Source organism: Physeter macrocephalus, chromosome 14, assembly GCF_002837175.3.
Source record: "Physeter macrocephalus isolate SW-GA chromosome 14, ASM283717v5, whole genome shotgun sequence".
Classification (NCBI taxonomy): domain Eukaryota; kingdom Metazoa; phylum Chordata; class Mammalia; order Artiodactyla; family Physeteridae; genus Physeter; species Physeter macrocephalus.
In genome coordinates, this window is record NC_041227.1 from 132,495,634 (window position 1) to 132,519,029 (window position 23,396).

The following is a 23,396-nucleotide window of genomic DNA, read 5'->3' on the forward strand; positions in this document are numbered from 1 at the left end:
CTTCTCTGGAGCATTTGACCCCGTCTATGATAACTGTGGCCATGAGCCAACCCCAGTCTGTTCCTCCCCTCCCCCTCCCAGTCCTTCTCCACAGATGACCAGCTCCGGGCGAATTAGCTGCCCCTTGATGGATGCCCGCTGCGTGTGAGACCCAGGGAAGGGCACCTCATCGACGTGAGTCTGTTTAATCCTTCAGTCAGGTCTGCAAAGTCGGTGTTATTGGCCCTGTTTTCCAGATGATGAACCCAAGGGGCAGAGATTCGTTCATTTTCCCGTGCCCCAGATCCAAGGCAGGCCTGGGCTCTGAACCCGGGGCTGATCAGCTTCTCCCTGCAGCGGCTGTGATCCCGGGAGGAGGGCTACCCAGGGACTGACCACCTCCCTCTGGGGGTGCAAGTGAGCCTCCCTCCATCCCGGCCCCGTCTTTGTTTTCCAAGCACCAGTGACGCCCTGCTAAGTCTTTACTCCAGGAATTCCGTGGCTGCGTGAGTTGGCCCTTCAGCGGGGGATTTGTTTCAATCTTGTAAAAATGGGTCAGAGATCACTGAATTCCTTTTCCCCTTGCCGGGGGGAGGGTGGGTGGGTGCCTGCACGGAGATCACCAACCTGCTCTCATGGCCGGGCGTGGACCACGCGCTTGCCCGTTACTTCGTTTCCTTGTAACAGCAGTCCTTGGGTGAGTGGCGTTATCCCTGTTCTCCAGACAAGGAAGAGGAGTCGTGGAGGGGAGAGGAGCCCTGTGCAGGGCTCGCAGACAGCAGGTGGCGGGGCCGGGACCCTGGGCTGCCTGCCCCAAAGTGCAGGCCTGTGGCCCTCAGGCCTCAGTGTCCCCTTCCGCACGCCTCTGTGAAGACCCACCAGACTGAAATTCTGGAAAATCTTTTATTCCAGCCGATTAAGGTCTTCCCGGCACAAAACGTGTTCCTGACCCCCAGTTCGTTCCTTCGCTGCACGCGTGGTTATTTTGTTCAGACGCACAGTGAACGTCGCGGAGAGCTCCCTGCTCAGCGGAGGAGGCCGGAGATAAGGGGGCTCCAAAGGGGGCACGGAGCAGTGAATCGGGCCCCGCCCCCCGCCGCCTGCCACCGCAGCCTAGACCAGTGACCAGGGCCACAGTGGCCGAGCTTGAGAACCGCTCGGAGAGAGGCTAGAGGCTGATGGTGGCGCCTTCGATTCCGGATTAATTCAGCTCGACTCCACCTTAGCCCCATGCAGACGTGATGTTTCCGAGAAGGAAGGACTTCCTCTTTGATTTCAGGTGCCTTTTTCTTTAGCGTCCTGTAGTCAGCTCTGGCTATAGTTCTGCTCTTTTAAGAACTTGGGGTGACATCTGTGAAATGGGGATACGACTTTTGAGGATGAAGGCTTGCCCATAAGAAGCCTGGCCTGCCTCCAGGGAAGGGCTGCATACACTAGCGTCTGTCATTTGACAGTTGTTTCAACTTGCTGCTGCTGTGTAACCACCCGAGACTTCACGGCTTAAAACCACAGCCACGTGATCGCTGGGATTCTGCCCGGCACGTGCCGGCCGCCGTGGCCCTGCTGGGCCCCGGAGGGTGGTCCACGGGGACCCCGGGCTGCTGGCTCTTGGCCGAGACCCACGGGTCCTCCTCTCCGTGTTCTGTCCTCCGTGAGATTTCTCCTCATTCAGTAGTTTATCCAGAGCGTCTTGCCACGGTGACCCCCAAGAGGGTACAACACTGAGGCCCCCCAAAAAGTGGAGGCCCCTTAAGCTTCACCTAGGACTTGATTACTGTGTCATTCCCACCACCTTCTCCAGGTCGGAGCAAGTCCACAGCCAGCCCGGCGTCTAGGGCAGGTGATGTAAGTACTAAATCCTGGTGGGCGGCGTGGTGCTGTCACGCTGCAGGGGCCATACGGCACGGGAGCGAGGGGTACTGTGGCCGTCTTTGGGGACAGTCCCCTGCACAGCTGGCTCTGAGCTCTGTGTGGGCAGCAGAGAAGCCTCAGCACAGCACCCCGCAGGGGCGGGTCTCAAAAGTGCCGAGGAGCCAGGCAAGAGAGGCCCCTGCCCTGGGTTATAGAGCCGGGGTCAGCAAGCTTTTTCTGCTGAGGGCTAGAGAGTAAGCGTTTTAGCCTTTGCCTTCATCTAAATTTTAGATTTCTCCAGTTTGAGCAGCTGTTCCTGCCAAAAGGCTCCAAAGACTGATCGTCTTTGTTACATTTTTTTTTTCCGCATTCAGGAAACTTAAAACCATACTTAGCTCCCAGGCTGTACCCGACAGGGTCGGGCTGGATTTGGGCTGCAGGCTGAAGTTTGCGCCCCCGACGTTACAGGGCTCTCTTCGGGCCTCCCCAGCCTGAGCTCTCCTCACAGGCTTGGGGTCTGTGGGGTCAGAGGGCCGTGCCCACTTGGGGTCTGCGCGCAGCCTCTCCCCGAGCCATAGTCCCGCGGGGTGCCGCCCTGCTGGCGCAGACACGCCTGCGTCCAGTGGGCAGGTGGGGCAGAGCTGGGACGTGCGGGGGGCTCGTCGTGGCCCTGGTGGAGGGGGCGGCGAGAGCAGTCAAGCGGGCCGTGTCTCCGCGTCCGGGGGGCCATCTCAGGGGCCCCTGAATGCTCCAGTCGAACCTGGCCTTCCGGGTTGCTGGGAAGAATTTCAGGTGGAATCCCGTTCCCCCGAAATTGGTGTGTTGAAGGTGACGCCAGCGTGACTGTCTGTCGGGGCAGGGCTTTCAGGAGGTGATCACAGCCAGATGAGGTCATTAGGCTGGGACCCCTCGGGGAGCACTGAGGTTTTCTTAAGAGACAGCAGGAGGGCAGCTCACGGGGGACGGGCCGGTGGGAGCACAGTGGGGGGCTGCTGCCCTGCCGGCGCCTCCACCTTGCGCTCCGACCCCCCGGAACCGTGAGCAGTGGACGCCCGTTGCTGAAGCCGCGCCGTTGCAGCAGCCCGGGCGGAGCGCCAGGCGGAGTCCGCGCGCGAGGCCGTAGGCGAGGACGGCCGGCTCACGTCGCGAGCTCAGTTTGTAGCGTCTGTATTGGGCAGGCGGTCTGTGGCCTCCGTTCCTCTGGCCCCAGCGCCCCAGGCCCGTGCGGGTCCTGGCTCTCGGCCACAGGTGAATGGCGCTGCGGACCAGGGTGCCTTGTACCTCCTCACGATCAGCAGCTGCATCGCTCCCCAAGCGGAGCAGGAAGGAGGGTGGGAGAGGTCCCAGGGGTCGGGGCAGCGCCTCAGACGTCCTCACCCCGCTCCTGTCCTGCTCACACAGAGCGCGCACCGTGACAGAGGGTCGAGTCCTGGCTCTGCCCCCCGCCCCCCGCCGCGGTGTCACTGCCCGCAAGCTGGCCGGGCCTCGGCCACCCCCGTGGGAGACGGGCTCCGTGCCCGGTGCAGCGTGGCTTAGGTGGGCTGAAAACTTGGCCCGTTACTGTGGGTATCATATCCTTAGTGTATCTCGCTCTTAAGGAGGTTCTTGAAAATATCAGATTGGCAGAAGAGAATCCAAAGAGCTGTTTCGTTTTTTGTTGTTGTTGTTGTTTTGATGTAACAAGAAATTATGGCAGTCAGTTCGGCCTTGGGCTGAAGAGGTTGGGTGACCCAGGTCAGCTGGGATGCTGTTTTCCCAGCCCTGGCTGTTTCGTGGTCACCTTCCTGACTTACTCCTTGACGAGCAAATGTTACCGAGGAGCCAGAGGGAGATTAGCCCGCGTGAGAGATGAGAGCTTTTGCACAAAGCCTTGAAATGGGAATGCGCCCTCCCTGAGTAACTCCACGTTGCTGGTGCCTCATCTGAGGACCGCACGCAACCCGCTAGCACACATCCCGTATCACACGGACACCGGGGGCGGGGGGCGTCTTTCTGCCGGATCAGAAGTCTGGCAGGCGGTTCAGGATTTTACTCGTGGCTCTTTCAGAATTATTAGCACAGCCACCGTGGGAGAGAATTCGGCAGTGCCTTACGAAGCTAAACATGGTCTTTACCGAGCGATCCAGCAGTCATGCTCCTGAGTATTTACCCAAATGAATTGAAAACTCACCTCCACACAGAAACCTGCACAAGTGTTTATAGCAGCTTTAGTCATAATTGCCAAATCTTGGAAGCCACCAAGATGTCCTTCAGTAGGTGAGTGAAGAAATAAACTGCAGTGCCTCTAGACAATGGAATATTATTCAACACTCGAAAGAAATGAGCTCTCAAGCCATGGAGGAAACCTCGGTGAGCATGACTAAGTGAAAGAGGCCAGTCTGAAAACACTGCATGCTGTAAGAGCCCGACTGTTGACACTCTGGAAGAGGCAAAACTAGGAAGACAATGAAACAGATTGGTAATTGCTGGGGCTGGGGGAGGGCCGTGTAGGTAGAGCGCAGAGCGTTTTGAGGGCAGTGAAACTATTATGTCCAATAACAGTACAGTGGTGGGTACACGTCATGATACTTTTCCAGAAACCCATAGAATGTACAGCACCAGGAGTGAACCCTGACGTAAACCCTGGGCTTTGGGTGATAACGATGTATCCATGCAGGTTCAGCGACTGTAACTAAGATACCGCCTCGGTGTGTTGAACTTGGCGGTGGGGGGGTGGTATATGGGAGCTCTGCAGATTCTTCTCAATTTTGCTCTGAGCCTAAAACTTCTCTTTAAAGCAGTTTATGAATACAAAAAAAAAAAAAAAAGAAGAAGAAGAAATGCAGCCTGGGTGGCCTTTCCCTTCCAAACAAAGGTCCAGGATAGAACTGGGGCGGGGACTGTAATCACCAGGCTTTGAAAGCTCTGCTTTTGCCATCCCCTCCTCCCTCGCTCTCTTTTTCCTTCCTTGCTTCCTTCCTTTTCCTCTTCTGTGTTAATTGCTGTTTGAAGCCAGGGTCAGTCGTTGCGAACCCTCTTTGTGCCCCGTGACCCCTTCAGGTCCTCGGAGCAGCACGTATACCGTCCCGCTCTTTGCCTTCCGTCCCGGGTGTCACGGAGGCAGAGGCGTGGTTACTCTGACTGGACCTTAAAGCACTTGTGTTGCCTTTAGAGACGTCGTTTTCTGTTCGCCCCAGTTCTGGCCACCGTGTTTACCTAAACGGGAAATATGTAGTGCAGACTCCAATCTTCCCGTTCTCATCTGTGCCAGAATTCCTTTATACTTATATTATGCATTTTGTCCAGAGCTTTCAAATATTGGAGGTATTTCTCATGTGATGATATGTAGGGTATCACGTTTCAGTGTATTTATCCATTTTCGTGTCATAATCCCTGTGCCACGCGGGGTGCCCGGCCCCAAGAAACGCACGATTAGCCCAAACAGTGGCAGTAAGGGAAGGGGCAGGGGAGGGTGTGTTAATACCACAGAGAAGAGAAACCGGAAGTTTTGCTGCTCTGGTCAAAATTAATTCAGTTGCATGAGAGGGGGATTTTTTAATCTGTTTTATTCACTTCTGTGCCCCGTGCCTGGAACAGCGTCCGGCACGTAGGCAGATGATATTTGCTGAAAGAATGAACAGAAGGTTCATCGTTCACAGAATTCCCAGGTGCTGACAGTCATTTCAGAGTATTTAATACATGTTATTAATCCAGCCCCTCATCCAAAATGTTTCCTTGGTCTTCCTGGGTTAGTTCGTTGCCTTGAGTCCCTTTCACCTGCGAGCCGTGCCCGGGGCCCTTCCTGCGCCTGACGTGAGACCCTGTGGAGTTAACGCATATTCAACTCACCTGCAGTAAACACGCGTTTCGATACATACCACGTACTTGCCAGTGTGTGGGGTGCTGGGGTTCCAGTATCACAGATGAGGAAACGGAAGCTCAGAGAGGCTAAGCGCCTTGCCCAAGGTCACACAGCTCCCGCGTGGCCAAGCTGGGCTCCGGCAGTCAGGTTCGGAGCTTTCTTGCCACACTCCGCTTCCCGCAGTGCTCTGGGCTGCGAGGCACTGCTCCAAAGTGGTTTGACTGGGAGCATCCTGGCTGAGAGTTGGGGATGCCTCGTCCATACCCCGCCCCCGATGTGCTTCCTGTTCACCACGCTCTGGTCCAAGCCCGGCGCTGCAGGAGGTGGACACAGCTGGGAGACCTTGCCGCCCACCCAGCGACCTTCCAGCGAGCCCCTCGGCTTCCTTCTCAGAACCCCGAGGATGCTTTTCCAAACCGTCTCAAAGGCCCACGCAGCCTTAGCAGTCCAGCAGTCTGAAGAGGTCAGCGGTGGCCGCGAGCAGGCTTGCGCCAGATCCGCTGGCTTCTCCAGCCTGACCTTAGGGAGAGTCTGCCGTGTGGGGTACTCGGGAGGGTGGCCCGGCCCCTGCGGGGAGCGCCTGGGGTCGAGTGGGGGCAGATAAGCAGCCTCAGTGTAACTAACGTGGCAGAGGCTTCGGGATCTGCGTGGCCCTGGGCTGTGGGCCCTGGAGCAGGGAGTTGGGGAGACGCTGAGTGAGCTCAGGGCCCTGCAGCTGTCAGAACAGAACACCCAGGAAACACCCAGGCACGTCATCTTTCTTCCCAAATGGTACTATTTCAACAAGTCAGCATTTCCACCAGGTCCGTGAAGAAGGCCTCCAGCGTCCCATGTTCTAGCCTGGGCGTTTTATGATGTTTTTCGAAACAACCATAAGTTTCCCATTAAAATATTTTTATCGTTGATAAAAGGAAGAAATAATAGGCTTTGTTTCCCTGAGACAGTCAGAGGCCTTGAGCGTGTTTTATGAGTGAAGGCCAGCGTTCTTTTGTGCTGCAGCCTGGCAGGGGCGGTCGACAGTCGGGCCGTTCACTCTAGCCTGGCGCTGGGGCGCGGCCGGGACACACGGCGGGACAGTGGGGAGCGGAGTCCGGGGAAGCGCGGCCACGGGCGGGAGCGCGCGTCCCCGGAACCCTTGAAGACAAGCCTCCGGGGCCACTTGCTGATTCACGTGGGCATCTTAGCTATTTAGACCCTGTTAAGCATTTGAACCCTTTTCCGGCAAGAGTCACCCTAACCGGGCCAGTTCCCGCCCTAGCGTCGAGGGAGCCACACTGCCTCAAGAGCGGATGAACCTTCAGTTTAGAAAAATGGTCCAGATCGTGGAGGCCAAGGCCAGGCGTCCAGGGTTCAAATGCCAGCTTTGCCACCTCTGGCTGTGGAGCCTTGGGCAGGCTACTTAACCTCCCTGTACTTCATTTCCTCATCTCTGAAATCGGACGCTCCTACCGCCAGGGTCTCGTGAGGGCTCCAGGAGCTAACGAAGAGAAAGACCCTGGCGCCTGGTGAAAGTCCGGACGGTGACGTGGGCTCCAGTCGCTGTTGCCGTAGTCGGTAGCGTCTGAAGCCTCACCGCGCTGCCCCCCGAGTTCTCCAGGGAAGCTTCTGAATCCCCGTCCGCTTCAGGAGGCCTTGGAGTGTGTAGCCCTGCAGAGGGTGGACGGGTGGGTGGCCCCGGAGCGACGTCCTTCCAGCCGCTGTGGGCCTTTGGCCTCGTAAGAGGCGAGAAGCTGCCCCCCACCCTCTGCCCAGGTCCTGTACCCAGGCTGGAAGGAGGCCACTCACACCCCGCTGTACAAGACAGGCAGCCACTTGTAGCATCCTGACAGCCCCCAGGCAGCCGGCTCAGGGAGCTACAACCATGCTGCTCGTACTGAAACTGGACGACGGTGGCCCCCCGGGCGTTCTGTCTCTGGCCTCCCCGCGCCGCAGGCAAGGTTGCCAGCCCCAGCCCCTCCTGCCGAGCCTGCCTCTCCTTTTGTGAGTTTCTCTGCGGTGGGAACCATGTCACCGGGGCAGCCCCTCGCCGGGGGGCTGTCGGGAGGCAGGCATCGCTCGAGCTTGGCTGCCAGCTTCCAAGTGCCAGAGACGCCTGCCCCCGTGTCCGTCGGGGACGGACCCAAGACAGCCTCCCGTCCGTTCTGTGGTCCCTGAGCTGCGTCCTCAGCCCAAAGCTGGCCTCCTAGGCCAACAGGAGCCGGGGAACTGGAGCAGGTAGTAGGAGCCGGTAGAACTCAGTCTGGACCAGCCCCGAACAGTAGAAATATAAAGTGCAAGCCCCAACTACATTTAAGTTTAAGCAGCCACGTTTTTTTAAAAACTTAAAAGAGAAACAGTGAAATTAATTTTAATATCTGATTTAACCCGGCATATCCAAAATGAAAAATTAGCCATGAGATATTCTGCATTTTGGGTACTAAGTCCTCAGAATCGGATGTGTATTTTACGCCCAAAGCATTTCATGCCCGTTTGCGCTGGCCGCGTGTCAGAGGCTCACGGCCGCGCGTGGCTCAGTGGCTCCCGCGTGGGACAGCGCAGGTCTACCCAGCTCACAGGGGACAGCGTCACCAGCACCCTAAATCCTGTGCTTCTAAATGTTCAGATCTTCAGTGGGGCTCTCTCTTCAACACTGCTTCCCCTTTGCAGTGAGGTTTGGGGTAATTGGGAGGTATTTGTTACTAGCAGCTGATCGTCGAGGGGAGGTACGCTTCGTGCTGAACATGCGTTTGCAGCGGTGGGGTTGCCCCCATCTCTTGTAGCTTAGATCTCTGAACCATCTCATTTCATCCAGGGCGTGAGCCAGGGGTGACAGACTGTGAACGTCTCCAGGAGAAAACGCTCCAGCTAAATCCTAACCCCCGTCCTATTATTAGCAATTAAAGGCGAAACCGTGTAAGCTCAGTGCAGGGTGAGCTGGCCGGCTCCAGGGGCTGACCAACGCCGTCGCCCAGAAAACAAGCCATTGGGGCTCAGCCTCCTGCTGTCCTAAGCCTCGGAGGAAGCATCAGGTGTTATCAGCACAAGTCAGAAGAGCTTAATGGACCCTGAGAAGCAAGCTGGACCAAAGCTGACAAAGAGTCAAAACAAACGAACAAACAAAAACTTCCCCTGGGCCTGGCTTTCAGGGTTTGTGAACCATTCTGACCAGAATCGGGGTTTCCACACCCTTGACTTCCGACAGTTCTGCAAGTGGGTGGCGCCTTCCAGCACCCAAGCAGAGGAGTCTGGCTGCTGAGACCGCTCACGTGCGTGTAGAGACAGAGCCTGGGGTAAAGCGTGGTCTCCCTCATCCAGCCCCCGCTGTCCTTCAGCCTCGTAATTCGCACAGCGGTGCGAGGCCTCAGCTCAGCCTGTGTTCAAGACAAGCGGAAACTAAAATAGGTGAGCAACAGAGTTTTACCGTAGAGCACAGAGACCTATATTCAATATCCTGTAATAAGCTATAACGGAAAAGAATTTTTTAAAAAGAATATAGATACATACATGTATGTATGTATAACCCAATCACTTTGCTGTACACCTGAAACTAACACAATACTGTAAATCAACTATACTCCAATATAGAAAAATTAAAAAAAAAAACAGCACTAAAACACTGATTAATGAGAACAGATTGCAGGGCCTGGTTTTAATATAGTTACAAGAACAAATTTTACTCAAGGGCTTTTGAAATATAGTTACGACAACGGAAGTGATGATTTCAAATCTCGTTAAACTAATTCTCAGAGCCCTTTGATTCATATTTTATTAATCCCAGTGCGAGTGATTCCATGTATTTGAAAGCCATAAACTGTAGTTTTAAAACATGCATGTCAATTCTCAGAGCACCACTCACTACCTGATGGGCTTCGGGCGAGTTCCATAAGCTTCTTGCATCTCAGTTCTGTCCCCTAAAAAATGAGGAGAATAGTTTCTGGCTCATTGGGTTACACACAGTGTGTGCAGAGTTGTCTGATACATAGTAGGTGCTTGGTGGGGGTGTCTTTCCTCTCCCAAAGAGGATTTCTGTTCTTCTACTTGTTCAAGTCAGGCTTTGATGCAGTCATTTCCCGTCTGGGGACTGGTGTGGCCGCCACCATTTCATGTCATTAGGGAATAAATTTAGAGGCTCATCTTGGTAGGGTTTTTTGTGCTTTTTGTTTTCAGAAAAGAACAAATGTAGTCTTCAAAAGAAATTAAGGCCTCTTTGTAGGTTCCTTTGGTTATCATTTTCTTGTCAAGGAAACGAGCTATAAAGCTGCCAGATTCAAACGTGCGGCCCCTTGTTCCTGCCCCCACCGGGCTAAGTCAGGGGAGCATGCATTGCTCATATGCCACGGGAGAGATACTAGGAACATGTTGAAGGAATGGGGGTGGGCAGACGCACGGGAGGTTAGCTGATGTCCCAGGACGTTGAATGAGACATAGGGGCCATTAGGAAGATACCCTAGAACACCCCGAAGTCCAGTTTTTCTGCAGAGTGGCAGGTGGTTGTGCTGAGTACCTGTTAGTTACGTCCTCGCCTGGAATCCCGGGGCAGATCCACGGGTCGGGAAAGGCAGTGCCTTTGGCACGCAGCCTACCTGGGGTGCAGCCGCCGTGTTGTGATAAGTCGCGCCTCTCTTAGAAATCGGAGTCAGCATTGCCCCCTTCCACGGGGGGCGGGGTGGGGGGTGTAGAGCTGCCGTAGCACGTCTGAGAGTCTCAAAGGGGCTGGGTCCCTGGGCCCTTCCCCAGCCGCAGACAACTTGTTTCATCCATTCCTCCCCAGCCCCGATGTTCTGACGCATCTGAACCAAATCTAAGCATGTCATTTCACCCCTAAGTACTTCATCTCTCACGCCCCTCACCCCTGCACGCACTCCCCTCTGACTGAAAAGGACACTTTGTAACGAATCGTCCGACCATTTGTCCCACATGATGATATTAGCAACAATTCCCACAACGTCATCTAATTCAAGACCGTATTGTAATTTTCCCAATTTCTTTCTGCGTTTGGGTGGTTTGAGTCAAGATTCAGACAAGGTCCAAATCTTACACTTGATTACCGCATTTTTTGTCTCTTTCAAAAAGGTTTCAAAACGTCCGTCCTTCAGCAGATGCCCTCGGGCCTGTTGTGCAGCACAAGGAAACTGGAATTTTTCCTTTAGTCGTTCCTCCTCCTCCTCATCCTTCAGCAAAATTCTGTGACATAGTTTGGTCGTCTTATTTATCAGACCTTTGCTCTGAATGACCTCTGGCTTTTTCCACAAATGAGATCCCCCTCAGGGCCCAAATCTTTTTCACCCAGGAAGATAGATAACTAAATCTACCTTCCAGCAGTGCCCTGTGGCATCTCCTGGTGGATTCAGAAGAGGAATTCCAAAATCATGGGGCGAGAGTTCTCTGGGTGTCTCATTCGAAGGGTCCCCTTCAAAACCCAGCGACACCTGTTACCGTCGCCTCGTCTGCACGAACGGAGTGTGTAAATGCCTGCACGCTTGACTGCCCTGTTCCAACACAGGCTTTCTGATTGGCCACTAAATGTAGCTGATGTGTTTGTTTTCACACAGATAATCGCTTATCAGCCGTATGGGAAATCCGTGGACTGGTGGGCCTACGGCGTCCTGTTATATGAAATGCTGGCCGGGCAGGTAATGTTTCCCTGTGTTTTCATGCTTGTGTGTTGCCACATAACATGAAGGCCTCAGCTCTGTGGGGACCACGATAGCGGGACCTGGCCGTGTGGAATGGCTGATGCTGGTCTGACTCCCCTGATCCTGGTGAAAGAGGGAGAAATTGTACAGAAATTATCCTCTAGTCCTAAAAACCCAAATTGAAAGCTACACCCTGGAGTGTAGACAATACAGCTTTTGCATCAGCCGCAAGAGGTCCCCGCACGTTGAGGACGATGCTGGCCTTTTGTTTTCGGTGTCTCAGCCCTGGGGTGAGATTGGGCTTCACTGCACGTTTCTCTGCAGAAATCACCCCGGCCGCTCCCGTGTGTAGAGCCGGTATTATTGTAAAGGAAGAAGTTAGTTAAACTGGAAGGAGTGTTTTAATAGCCTCTCCCATCTGCCCTTATCTCTCCCTGGGCAATTCATTGTAATTTTCTCGAAAGCCCAGCGAGGCTGAACTTGCAGTTAAGAAAAGGCAGATGAGGTTTCCCTTGGCTGTGTGACACGGGTCAGGTAAGCAAGGCCATCGCTGCCTAATGTGGCGCTTTCCGAGGCGGTGGCCCTAGTGTCCGTGTTACTGGGGTAAGGCACACTCGCTGGTGTTGACAAACAGCTCCCACCCCCAAATGTCAGTGGCCTAAGAATGACAGCGGTGCGTTTCACACATGTCAGACCTCTGCCATTGTACCTACTAAGGATTCTGTCGTGGGCAGCTTTTATTAACTCTCAGCCCTCAAGTGTGCCAGGCAGTGTGCCTCTCCCTAGCCAAGAGCCTTTGTAAGAGAGAATGGAAAAACACCCGCGTCGAGTAGCAGAGCTGCCCCCAGAGAGATCTTTGAATCTTTGTTCCTGGGGAAAAGTCACCCTTTCTGACATGTTACATCCATCGACTCATTTATTATTCGTTCGGTGCGTAGTTACTGAACGTGCGTGGGGGTGGCTGTTAGCAACACAGACAGACAGAGACCCTTCCCTTCAGTAAGGTTACAGTCCAGAGAGAGACAGTAGACAGGCAGACAAGGAAATGATGTGCGGGCCCCTCCTCGGCATCCTTGGGAACTGGTTCCAGGACGCCCACGGGTAAACCAGAGTCTTGCAGGCTCAAGTCCCTTGTATAAATGGTGCGGTAATTGCGTTATGACCCAGGCACATCCTCCCGTACACTTTACAGCATCTTTGCTATTACTCAATAGACCTAACACGATATAAATGCCATGTACCTAGTTGTAATTGCGATATAAATGTTATTTAAGTATCTGTTGGTCTGTGGCAAGTTCAAGTTTTGCTTTTTATTTATTTATTTTATATGTGTTTTGGGCCACACCGCACGGCTTGTGGGATCTTAGTTCCCCGACCAGGGATCGATCCTGGGCCCTTGGCAGTGAAAGCGTGGAGTCCTAACCACTGGACCACCAGGGAATTCCCAAGTTTTGCTTTTTAAAACGTTTTGGACTTTTATTTCATTTTTGATCTGCAGTTGGTGGACTGTAATAGTGATAAGCAAAGAAGAAAAGTGACAAAGCAGAAGAACATAGAGTGTTGGGGGAGGGTTGAAATTTTAGCTTGGATCACCGGGGAGGGCCTCACATAGAAGATCAAGTTAAGACCAGAAGGAAGTGAGAGGATGTCCACCTGCACATCCGGGGGGAAGAGCATTCCAGACAGAGGGAACAGCCAGTGCAAAGGCCCTGGGGTGGGAGTGTGCGGCTTTACACGTAAGGAACGGAGAGGAGGCCACCCATGTGGCTGGAGTGGAGTGAGCTAGAGGCGGAGTAGGAGGCTGAGATCAGAGAGGAAGAGAGGGCACCAGGCCCCGGGCTGTGGAGACCATCGCGAGACCATTGGCTTTCCCTCTGGGCTGGGAGACCCCCGTGGTCTCTCCGTTCTCTCTTTCATTGTGTCTTACATCATATAGATACTAAAGTTGTCTTTTAAGTATTAAAAGATGAGGTTCCACCTGTATGTGGTCTTTATTTCTCAATGATGTTGAGACTTGATATTTAAAAAGTGGCTCGTGTATTATTTATTTAGGTTTCTTCCCCCAAGGAACCATTCTTCTTAAGGCTATATACCTCCGTGTGCAAACACAGAAAAGCCAGTTCCGTAGAACCGTTGTCAGCGAGACAGCCACTGGCAGAACACAGATCGCCTGCACCTTAAGTTAATTTCCCCTCCTGGCATTTTGACAGTAAAATTTGACTGAATTGTTTGCCCCCGTGGGAGCTATCTGTTCGCAAAGGCGCAGAAAGCCGAGTTCCCCTCGAGACCCCACTCAAACGTTCTGACTCTGGAGTCCAGGAAACAAGCGCTGCTTTCATTCAGAGTCACATTTGCACAGGCCCACCAAGGCAGTTGGTGGGTGGAGATGGTCCGGATCCACTTCCAGGTCCGGCGCACGTCACAGGACAGAAGAGGGGCTGACTCTTTATTGGCCAGGGGAGACTAGGATTTCTGAACACGGACCTGCAGCGAGCTCCTCCCCTCCGTCCTCCCTCCCCAGGCCTCTGGGGACCTCCTTCCCCGCGAGAGCCTGGGAAACAGCGCTCGCCTGCAGGGACGTCCCCTTTGGGGTGCATGTTGAATCCCTGCCTCGTTGGCGGACTGTCCCTGAGGCCTTGGACTTGAAGATCCCCACACCCAGTGGCTCCAAGACGTTCGGCGCATTTTCGTTCTTTCCCCGCCAGCCTCTCAGAGTCCCCGAGCCCCTGCCTGATGTGGCCCCTTAAGTTGTCGTCATCTCTGTTGGAAATGGTGACACTCCTTAAGTACGGCATTTGAAGAGCGCCCCACATTCGGATGCCGCGTCGGGTCCAGCCGCTGTCCCCCTAACTCTCCACCGTGCCTGCCACAAACGCGGGCTTTCACTTCAGAGCCCCTTCGTAGTCCTGCACGCTCCTCAGCGCGAACTTAAGCGTGTTCCTGGCCGCGACTCAGCGCGCAAAGGGTGACGCAGGCTCTGCTCGGATCACCCCCCACGCTGCAAGGGAGCGGGTGTCGTTATTGAAAAGGGAGATGACCGATCAACTTGTTGATGGCGTTGAAGTCTAAATTTATCCTCCTTAACCACAGAGGGCTGAAGATGAGCAGGGAGAAGAAGATAGTTTACTGCAATTCTCTTCTCATTTGGTTTGTTCATTGTCAGCAGGCGGGGGGACGGTTGAGTATCAAACAGCCTGAGTCTTTCTGCAGTTCCTGGATTGCTTGACAAATATGATTACGTTCGAGCATCACTAGTATTTACCCGGCCCTCTAATGAGCCTCTTTTGCTGCTCAGAGCGTCCCGGGCATTGATCACGAAGCGCCCAGCCCTCTCCTCTTGATGTGCCTTCTCGCCAGGGTCATTTATGCTTGGTCTTCGTTCCTGGTGACTCGGTAATGAGTCCCTCACCCCAGAACTTCAGCCGGAATTGTCCCTGGGTACTGCCCCCCTACCCCGCATCAGTGATCCATACATGACCATGGCAGGGCCCCCGTGACCACTGACTAGTAAGTGCTTCCGGAATCATTCTGGGAAGCGTGAACCATCACCCCTCGCCTGCCTATTTAAAATCCACAAATTACACATCACCAAGGAGAGCACTCCCCGTTCAGAAATTTTTTACACCAAGCCAGGTCTTTAGTTAACAGGTAGCTTAGCTTGAAACAGTGAGTCCAGATCTGTAGAAATCTAAAAATGATCACAAGGATGGGAGAAAAGAGGGAAGAAGGGAAGCCATCCGAAATGGTCCTGTACTCGAGGACTGCGTCGCCCATCACCCCTGGGGCCCCAGGCTCAGTCGCTGGGGAGGAAGGTGCATGTGACTAACTCTCCACCGTTGACCTGCCTGCAACACCAGGGCCCGCGAGCAAGCAGTGACCTGTCGGAACGCTCCAGGGGTGACCTGGAGAGACTGAACGGGAACCGTCAGAATGTTCACATCATTGGCACCTGGGAGTTATTCTTAGGAAGTCAGGGAGGAAACGGTGATGGGCACAGAGCCATCGCTAGAAGCATCAGTTATTAGAGGACAGCGCTGGAAGCAGGTGTATATGCGCCCTGGACACACGGGTCCGTCTCTGACGACGTGTCACCTCAGCGGCGTTGGCCTGACTGGGAGCACCGGTAGCCACAGGGAAACCGGGGGGGCAACAGTCAGTGGAAAACAAGGAACTCCACATCGTACGTCGTAATTTGAAAGTCACTGCCTGTTTCGCAGGCGTCACAGAGCGGGCGCTCAGGGAAGGAGGCTGATGATGTCCTGCAGAGAAGTGGTGGGTTGGGCACGGAGACCGGCCTCCGCGGTGGCCCCCGGCCAGTACCGGCACCAGCGCCCCGCCCCCTTCACTGGGCACTTACTGGGCGCAGGACAACCTCTCAGACGCTTTAGACTCCCCGGGGAGCCCTGTTTTACACGTTGGAAAACTGCAAACGAACGAGGTCCACGGACACCCCGCTAGGAGGCGGCAGGGCCCGCGTTCTGGTCCAGAGCCACCGGGCTTTAAAGCCACGCGCTCCCCCCGTGCGGCCGTGCCCCTCACTGTCCGGGTGGGGATTGTAAACGCAGTAGAAGAGGACAGAGAGGTGCCCAGGGGACGCCAAGCCCCTGTCACCGCCGCCGTGCCGGCGGCAGGCTCCCGACGGCAGAGGGCCTGGGTGTGGATCCCCGGGCCTGGGGAGAGCCCTCTTTGCCCGCGTTCTGTGTCCCCTTCACCCCAGGTTCAGGACCCAAAGGCATCCGCCTTCTCCGCCCTCCCGCACCTTCTGAACGCAAGGCTGTCTGTAACCTCACTTGATAGTAGTGAGATTTTTTTAACACATAATTACAAGATTAATGGGTTAATGTGTAATTTATTTGCAAATCCTTAAAAACATCTTCCCTGAGGATTGTTTGGGGTTGCCCAGTGCAAGGCAAGGGACAGAGGAGAAAATGAAAACCACACCCGACCGCCAACCTAATTAAAGACAGCCCGCGAGGTAATCAAGCTAAGTCTGCAGCCTGCCGCGTGCACGTGGGCGAAGCCCGCTCTGTTTCCCGGTGCCGCTTAAAAACATTACTCAAAAACATCTTCCCTGAGGATTGTTTGGGGTTGCCCAGTGCAAGGCAAGGGACAGAGGAGAAAATGAAAACCACACCCGACCGCCAACCTAATTAAAGACAGCCCGCGAGGTAATCGAGCTAAGTCTGCAGCCTGCCGCGTGCACGTGGGCGAAGCCCGCTCTGTTTCCCGGTGCCGCGCCGGGTGTGCAGGCGCCACGGTGAGGTGAGGGATCGCTCAGCCTAGACACCCCCATCTCCCTCTTTTCCGGAACAGCCTCCGTTTGACGGCGAGGATGAGGATGAACTGTTTCAGTCCATCATGGAGCACAACGTCTCGTACCCGAAGTCCTTGTCCAAGGAGGCCGTTTCCATCTGCAAAGGGGTAGGTAGACTTGGGTTCCTCTGATGGCCGTGGACCAAGAGGGTCCGCTGGGGAGACGCATCCAGACGCTTCTCAGAGGCAGGGTGGGGGGACCACATGCCCACGCGCCACTGGGTTTGCAGTTAACTCGTCACCTTTCTTGGGACAGCACTGGTTTTTCCGAACCATGAGTCTTTGAGAGTGTATCTTGGTCCGGGCAGTAAATAGGCACGTGCTGCTTGTTATACAGCATCCTATGTGATACTGGCCTGTGATGCTCCTGGCACACGCAGGTTTTAGTGATTGCGTGCCTTTTTATGTATGTGTTCTTAATGCACATACAGAATGGCAGCTCCTAAAACAGTATATAAAGACGGCTATTTAAATTCTTCTTGCGTTTGGCTGTGGGTCCAGATTGCTTCCCCGTCTCCTTATCACAAAAATCACCGTAGAAAGGCCCACACGTGTCCGCACCGTGTGAGTCGGGATCACTCAGAGCATCCTGAGATGTGGTCCAGGCATCCCTGCCGTCAGGGCTGGGGGCACAGCAGCAAGAGGGCAGGCGCTGGACCTGGCATTCCCTTTCTCCCCTGGTTTTTGAGGGCGTCTTTCTGTTTCTCTTTCTTTTTTCCCAGCTTTATTGAGGTGCAATTGACAAATAAAATGGTAATATATTTAAAGCACACACTGTGATGATTTGATGTTGTGTACGGTGTGCAAGGACTCCCACAGCTGAGTTAGTACATCCGTCCCCTCACATCACCTCTGTTTTTGGGGGGAGAGCGCCTGTGTCCCGCGGTCAGCGGACTCGGTTGCACGATCCAGGACTGTCAGCCGCCGTCACCAGGTTCCCGTGCGCCACGTGCGAGCTCTCTGTCTCCCTCCCTCTAGCTGATGACCAAACACCCTGGCAAGCGGCTGGGCTGCGGGCCCGAGGGAGAGCGGGACGTGCGGGAACACACCTTCTTCCGGAGGATCGACTGGGAGAAGCTGGAGAACAGGGAGATCCAGCCGCCCTTCAAGCCCAAAGTGGTGAGTCGGGGCCGCGGCCGTTTCCTCAGCCCCGTTTCCCCGGATCCGGGGGGTTTCTCGGCAGAGAGGAGGCTGCTGGCCGCCGGCCTCTGCGGGCCCCAGCCTGGCCCTCGCTCGCGAGGTCTGAGCCGACCTCGAGCGTCAGGGGAGCCTGCGGCACCCGTGCCCCACGGAAGGCAGCAGAGCCCCCCGGACGACGTGGGGACCGCGGCGGGTCAGCTTCGGGGCCCGGGCCTCGTGCGCCCCGCAGGGCTGCCGTCCTCGCGCTGGGTCCTCGGCAGGACCCCCGGCCGCTGCAGCTCTCCTGGCCTGGCCTCGCCCGACGGGAGCCCTGCAGCGTAACCGGGTCTCAGCTGGCCCGCCGGCGGCCCGGGCGCGGTTCCCACACCGGCCAGCCCTGCCGCGAGGGCTCTGTGCCCGCTGTCATCGCTGGCACTGCTGCCTTTGTTCAGACGCGTCCTGTCGGACTCCCTGGAGACTCCCATTTGTTTGGGTTTGGGGTTTTTTTTGCATTTATTTGGCAAACACTACGCCCCAGGCCCTCCCTGCTCTCGGTGCTTTACAAATTCGTTCATTTAGCCCTCACAGCGACCCTGTGAGGTGGCTACAAGTTGTCCCCAGTTTACAGTTGAGAACCCTGTGGCACAGAGAGGCCGAGTCACTTGCTGGAGGACACACAGCCGGTGGGTGGTGGAACCAGGGTGCAGACTTCGGTGTTGTGGCCCGGGATCCTTTCCCCATTGCACAGTGGCTCGTCTTCACGTTTATGCCTCTGGAGGTAAACCGAGAGTCTGTAACGTCTGCCCCCTCGATCACCCCACCTGCGGCCCTGCCGTGCCTCCCGGGAAGTCCCGCTTTGCCCCGCGCCCCGTTTCTGAGGGCCGGGTGGATCCATGCCTTCCGGCTCCGCCCCGTCTCGGCCAGGATGGGCTGGGCTCCCGAGAGCACCGGGTAGCAGCTTGGCATCACGGTCGGCTTCAGAAGCATCCCCGGTGGTGACGCGGCCCAAATCTGTCTCGTCTGACAGGTGCCCCGTGAGCTGGCCAAGGGGACCCTCCCGGGGCGGTAGGGTACCGGCTGGGCGGCTCAGGGCTTTATTCTTAGAGCAGCAACTTTCTCATCCAATATGCTTACGTGGCCTCTCCTCCAAGAATAAAACTGCTGGTGGCGAGCCCACGGATTTTATTTTTCCAAGATGCTTTTAGCACAGACTGAAGAAAACCTAAAATGATCGGGTCAGTTGACTTCCTCCTGAGTTGGCGTTTCGAGGAGGGCCCTCATGTCTCCGCTGAGCCATCTTCTCTGCAGCCAGTTCTGGGCACTGAGTCAGGAGGCTCTCCTAGGAGAGGATGCCGGCCCTCCAGATTACAAAGCCTGGTTTTAAGACGGAGGAAGATGAAGACGGTGATAAATGGCGCTGCCAGAATATTGTTAGGGATTTTCTTTCTTCCTTTCATATCTCTTTAGCCTTCTTAAGTTAAGTATGAAAGGTATACGGTAGCAGCCTACACACAGCTTAGTTTCTGTACGGGAACAACGCAGAGACGCACGCTGACCCTGCTCTGCCTGTCGAGCAAAACGCAGCTACTTGTCAGTCACGTTCCAGAAGGAGACTCCATGCAGAGAAGTCAACCATGATATGTCCATCTTCCTTTTCTGTTTATTCCCACCTCACTGGCAGAAGAAGTTGTGTCTTCGCATAGCTTCCCACCTATGGCTACGGGGGCCCTGAACTCAGATGGGGGGAAGCCAGAGAGAGGGTCCTTGGCTCTGACAGCCAAGAATGCACTGTTCCCCGTGGGCCACAGAACTCACTGGACGCGTGGTCACAGCCCGTGGCAGGCAGTTGAGCCGGGAGCCGGGGCGGGGGCGGGGAGTGTATTTATTTATTCCTGGAACTCTGCTGCTCTCTGGTCATTGTTTAACCGAGTGCTGGTTAAATTTTAAAAAAAGAATAAACTGCCTCTGGCTGTGAAGAAACAGCCCCCGGACTCACAAACAGACGTGGAAACCATGGACCAAAAAGGCCCTAAAACGGACGGACTCGTGTGAAGGGCCCGTCTGGTGAGAGCTCATCTGCTTGCAGTGAGACGGCCCAGGCAGAAACCCTCGTTGTGCTGGGGAGTCTGGACACAGAAAAGGAGGAAGCTGGGAGAAAATGCAGAAGGACGGGATGGGAGAGGCGGGAGGCGGAAACCACGGCGGGTGCGAGCGACCGCAGGAGCAAGCGGCAGACTTTTTGTCCCAAAGCAGAAGAGCGTCAAGGGCATGGGGACAGGTTGGAGGGTTCTGGTCCCTGGAGAGCTCATCCCCACAGCGAGCCCCCTGCACGGCCGCAGAGTGAGGCCCTTCTCTCGGGAAGGGGCGTCTCAGCGGCCTCCCGGGACACTGGGCTGGGGCGGGAGACCACGTGCCAGGAGCAGGAGTGGCCGTTTCCACCTGCAGGAAGCAGCGTAAGGCACGCTGCCGTCGAGGCTGCCAGACACGCGGCGGCGCTCGACAGAGCGGCCGCAGAGGAGACCCGACGGCCTCTGAGTTACTCCGCGAGGGGGGTTCCCGGCTTTCTCCGGGAAAAGTGTCGTTCCCTCACCCAGAGCCAATTACAAAGTCGAAAGAGTTTCTAGATAAAACACGGAGCTGCGTACTCTCTGACGGGTAGTGTTATTTAGAGAGAGATGCCGTGGTACCAGCCTGGCTTTCGCTGCTGAGAAAACCATCAGGCAAATACTTCTGCCAGAGGCCCTTCCTTAACGTGTGCAGTGAACCCGATTCTGAGAGCAGCTCTCCTCCTCTGAGCAGTGTTTATAGCCCTGGCTGGCTAACGTGTCTGTCTTGGTGAAGTCTGCTCGATGCGTTTGTAGCCATTGCTGGAGAATCAGTTTCCCTGAGATTTATCGTATTAAGGACTGTTGGCCCCTGGCTCCCGTGAAATCAAGGCCTTGGTTATTGTAAATACCGGCAGTAGGTGCCCGCAGTTATCCGGACATCAGGCTTGCCTTGTAAGCTTGGGAGTCTCATGTTTGTTTTAGTTTTTACTTTCGTTTTGGACCCTCCGATGAAGCTTGTTGCGGAGCCCCTGACTTCCCTCAGAGAGCTGAGCTACGGTACCCAGTGGGCAGCCAGCGCTTCCCTGGAGGGTCGGGGCTCCCACGGTGCCCTGGCTTTGCTCACCTTCCTGTCTCCCTGAAGCTGCACCAAAGTGCCTGGAAAATGTGTGGTTCCACCGTCCCAGCGCATGGCGCGGTGCCCTGGGTCCACGAAGAGGCTCCAGCAGAACGTTCCATCCACGGCAACATTAAGGGCGGGTCTGCAGTGCAGCGGTGGCCTGGGTTCTGTTCAAGGCCACACGTGAAGGAGGGCGGGGAGAGGGGTGACAGTGTCAGGTGGGTGGGACTGTGGCCGTCCCCCCGAGGGGGGCGAGTCCGGAGGCTCAGGGGTGCACCAGCTCCAACAGGGAGTCGGGAGCCTGCCCTGCGGCCCCCCACGGTGGGAGAATCCGTGTCCCATGTGCGACTGTGAAGGTGAAGATGATTTGCTAGAAAGTGGGCCCATCCTCGCGTGCTGGTTTCTTAGGAAAAACCGAAGCCAAAGCAAAACCAGACAGCTGTGCCGTGATGCTCTCCTGGAGAGTGTTAGCAGCTACGCAGCTTCCCTTCCTCCCTGTGGGGAAAAAAGCACAAAGCAAGCTGGTTTCAGTCTTCTCTTTACTTGCCTCTCTGTAAAGGAGGAGGTACCACGAAAGGACGATGGCCCAGCATCCTGAGCCCTCCCTGAAGAAGGAACGCTCTTTCTGTTTGCTTTTCCTGAAACCATAAAAGGCCTGCATCTCAGTCTCTGCAGGCTGCCCACAGAGGCACACACGAGCCCGAGATCCTGAGGCGGTGTCACTTTGAATTTCGTAGGCGTTTATCCTGATTTATTATTCATGTGAATAAAACGCCCAAGAACAGCCTTCACATCTCCATTCAGCCCACCCACGAGAAATAACAGTCTACACAAATACGGGAAGCAGAGAGTTAACTGGTGCTTCTCTTTTTGAATTCTATCCATTGGCACCAAGGAGCGGAGCTAGTTCACAGGCCGGCCGAAAGCGTCCACTGTACTGAAATGGTTATTAGAAATTAATCTACAAAGTGAACGCTGAGAAGTATATCCGGGATTGATGGGTGAGCAGAGCACGTTAGAAATAGGCCTGTCTATCTCAGGTAGGCTTTCTTGGGAAATTGCTGTCATTATTTTATCAAAAAGAGACAGAAAAGGGAAGAGAAGGGCTTTGCTCGGGTCTGCGGTGACATGCACAGTCAGGTTCACTTTCCTGATGGCCTCAAAGTCCTTTATCTCACAGGGTCGTTAGTTTGTTTAGATAGTTTGCTGATGGTTTGATTATCGAAGTTAATGCAGTGTTCTTTTTCATATTTTTTATTTAGTTTGAAGTAATTATTAATGTCAGGCTTGCGGAAGAGTTGCAGAGGCAGAGTATAAAGGATTGCTGTATCCGCTTCACCCACGTTCCCTCAGCGCTAACGTTTCAGCCCACCCCCCTTTCAGTCTTCCTCTGCGCTCTGTGAGGGCGTGTAGGCACGGACACACATGTACATACTTTCTTTTCTGAACCATTTGCAAGTAAGTTGCAGGCTTACACCTAAATGATGCCTCTTTACACCCAAATAATTCCATGTGTATTTCCTAGAACTAAGGACATCCCATGGCACTGTATTCTTTTGATAATTGCTCTGAGCAGTTACTTATACGGGGTAGCAGCTCTCCAGGTAACAGGAGAAGACGACCCCGGAGTGGACAGCAGCCTCGGGCCGCATCTAATCAGTTCTGCCAGGTGGCAGGTGGGGTTCATCCTCTTGACCTCTCCGTGGAACCAGCAGCACTGATGCTAATTAAAGTCAAGATTCTCGCGGCTCGGGCAGCTTCTCTGGCAACATACGGACACTAGCCAGCCCCGGGAGACTAGAATCTGCCGTATTGTGACGTGCTGAGGTGGGCTTTAAGCCTTGGAACCCGCCTAAGACAGCACCTTCTCCTTGGTTAGTTAGAGGCAGGATGTCTTCCTATTCCTTGGTAATTATGCTCCCAGATGCTTTTCTGCTTGAAAGAGAAATGGGAAGAAGGGAGGCTTTCAAATAATTATCGATATGAATAAGTAGCGCTCTCGCAGGGCTCAGGGAGCTGCGGGCGGGGAGTCACGGGGAATGCAGACCCTGCGGGCCTCAGGCCGACGGAAGGGACCGGTCCGGTGCCCATGGTCCGGAGTGAAGGCCCCGTGATGCTGGACACGACGACAGCCACTCTTGGAAAAGCGGCCTTGAACGCCCTGAAGCTGGCCGTGCGTGTACAGAAAGACCAGGTGGTGTGCGTGTTCTCATTCCAGAGGATACAGGCCACGGCAAGCCAGAACCTTTGCCCTCAAACACACGGGGCTCTCACCTGCAGGAACCTAATCGTTTAGTGTGTCTGTGTTCAAAGCCGCCTCCAGGCCAGAAGTGGCCTTTCCTGAGAGGTACTCTGAGGCGGCAGGTGAGGGGAGCCCTGTTTTGTTTTTGTTTTTGTTTTTTTTTTTGCAGTACGCGGGCCTCTCACCGCTGCGGCCTCTCCCGTTGCGGAGCACAGGCTCCGGACGCGCGGGTCCAGCGGCCACGGCTCACGGGCCCAGCCGCTCCGCGGCA

At 55.0% G+C, this 23,396-nt stretch overlaps 1 protein-coding gene across 1 annotated transcript in view; it reads left to right on the forward strand.

Annotated features, from left to right (window-relative positions):
* Positions 1 to 23,396, forward strand: part of PRKCA (protein kinase C alpha) — a 303,592-nt gene that overhangs the window by 267,518 nt on the left and 12,678 nt on the right. The window contains exons 12-14 of the mRNA XM_055089814.1: positions 11,203 to 11,283; positions 16,600 to 16,707; positions 17,578 to 17,718. Of these exons, the coding sequence (XP_054945789.1) occupies positions 11,203 to 11,283; positions 16,600 to 16,707; positions 17,578 to 17,718 (330 nt within the window). The remainder of the gene's footprint in view (positions 1 to 11,202; positions 11,284 to 16,599; positions 16,708 to 17,577; positions 17,719 to 23,396) is intronic.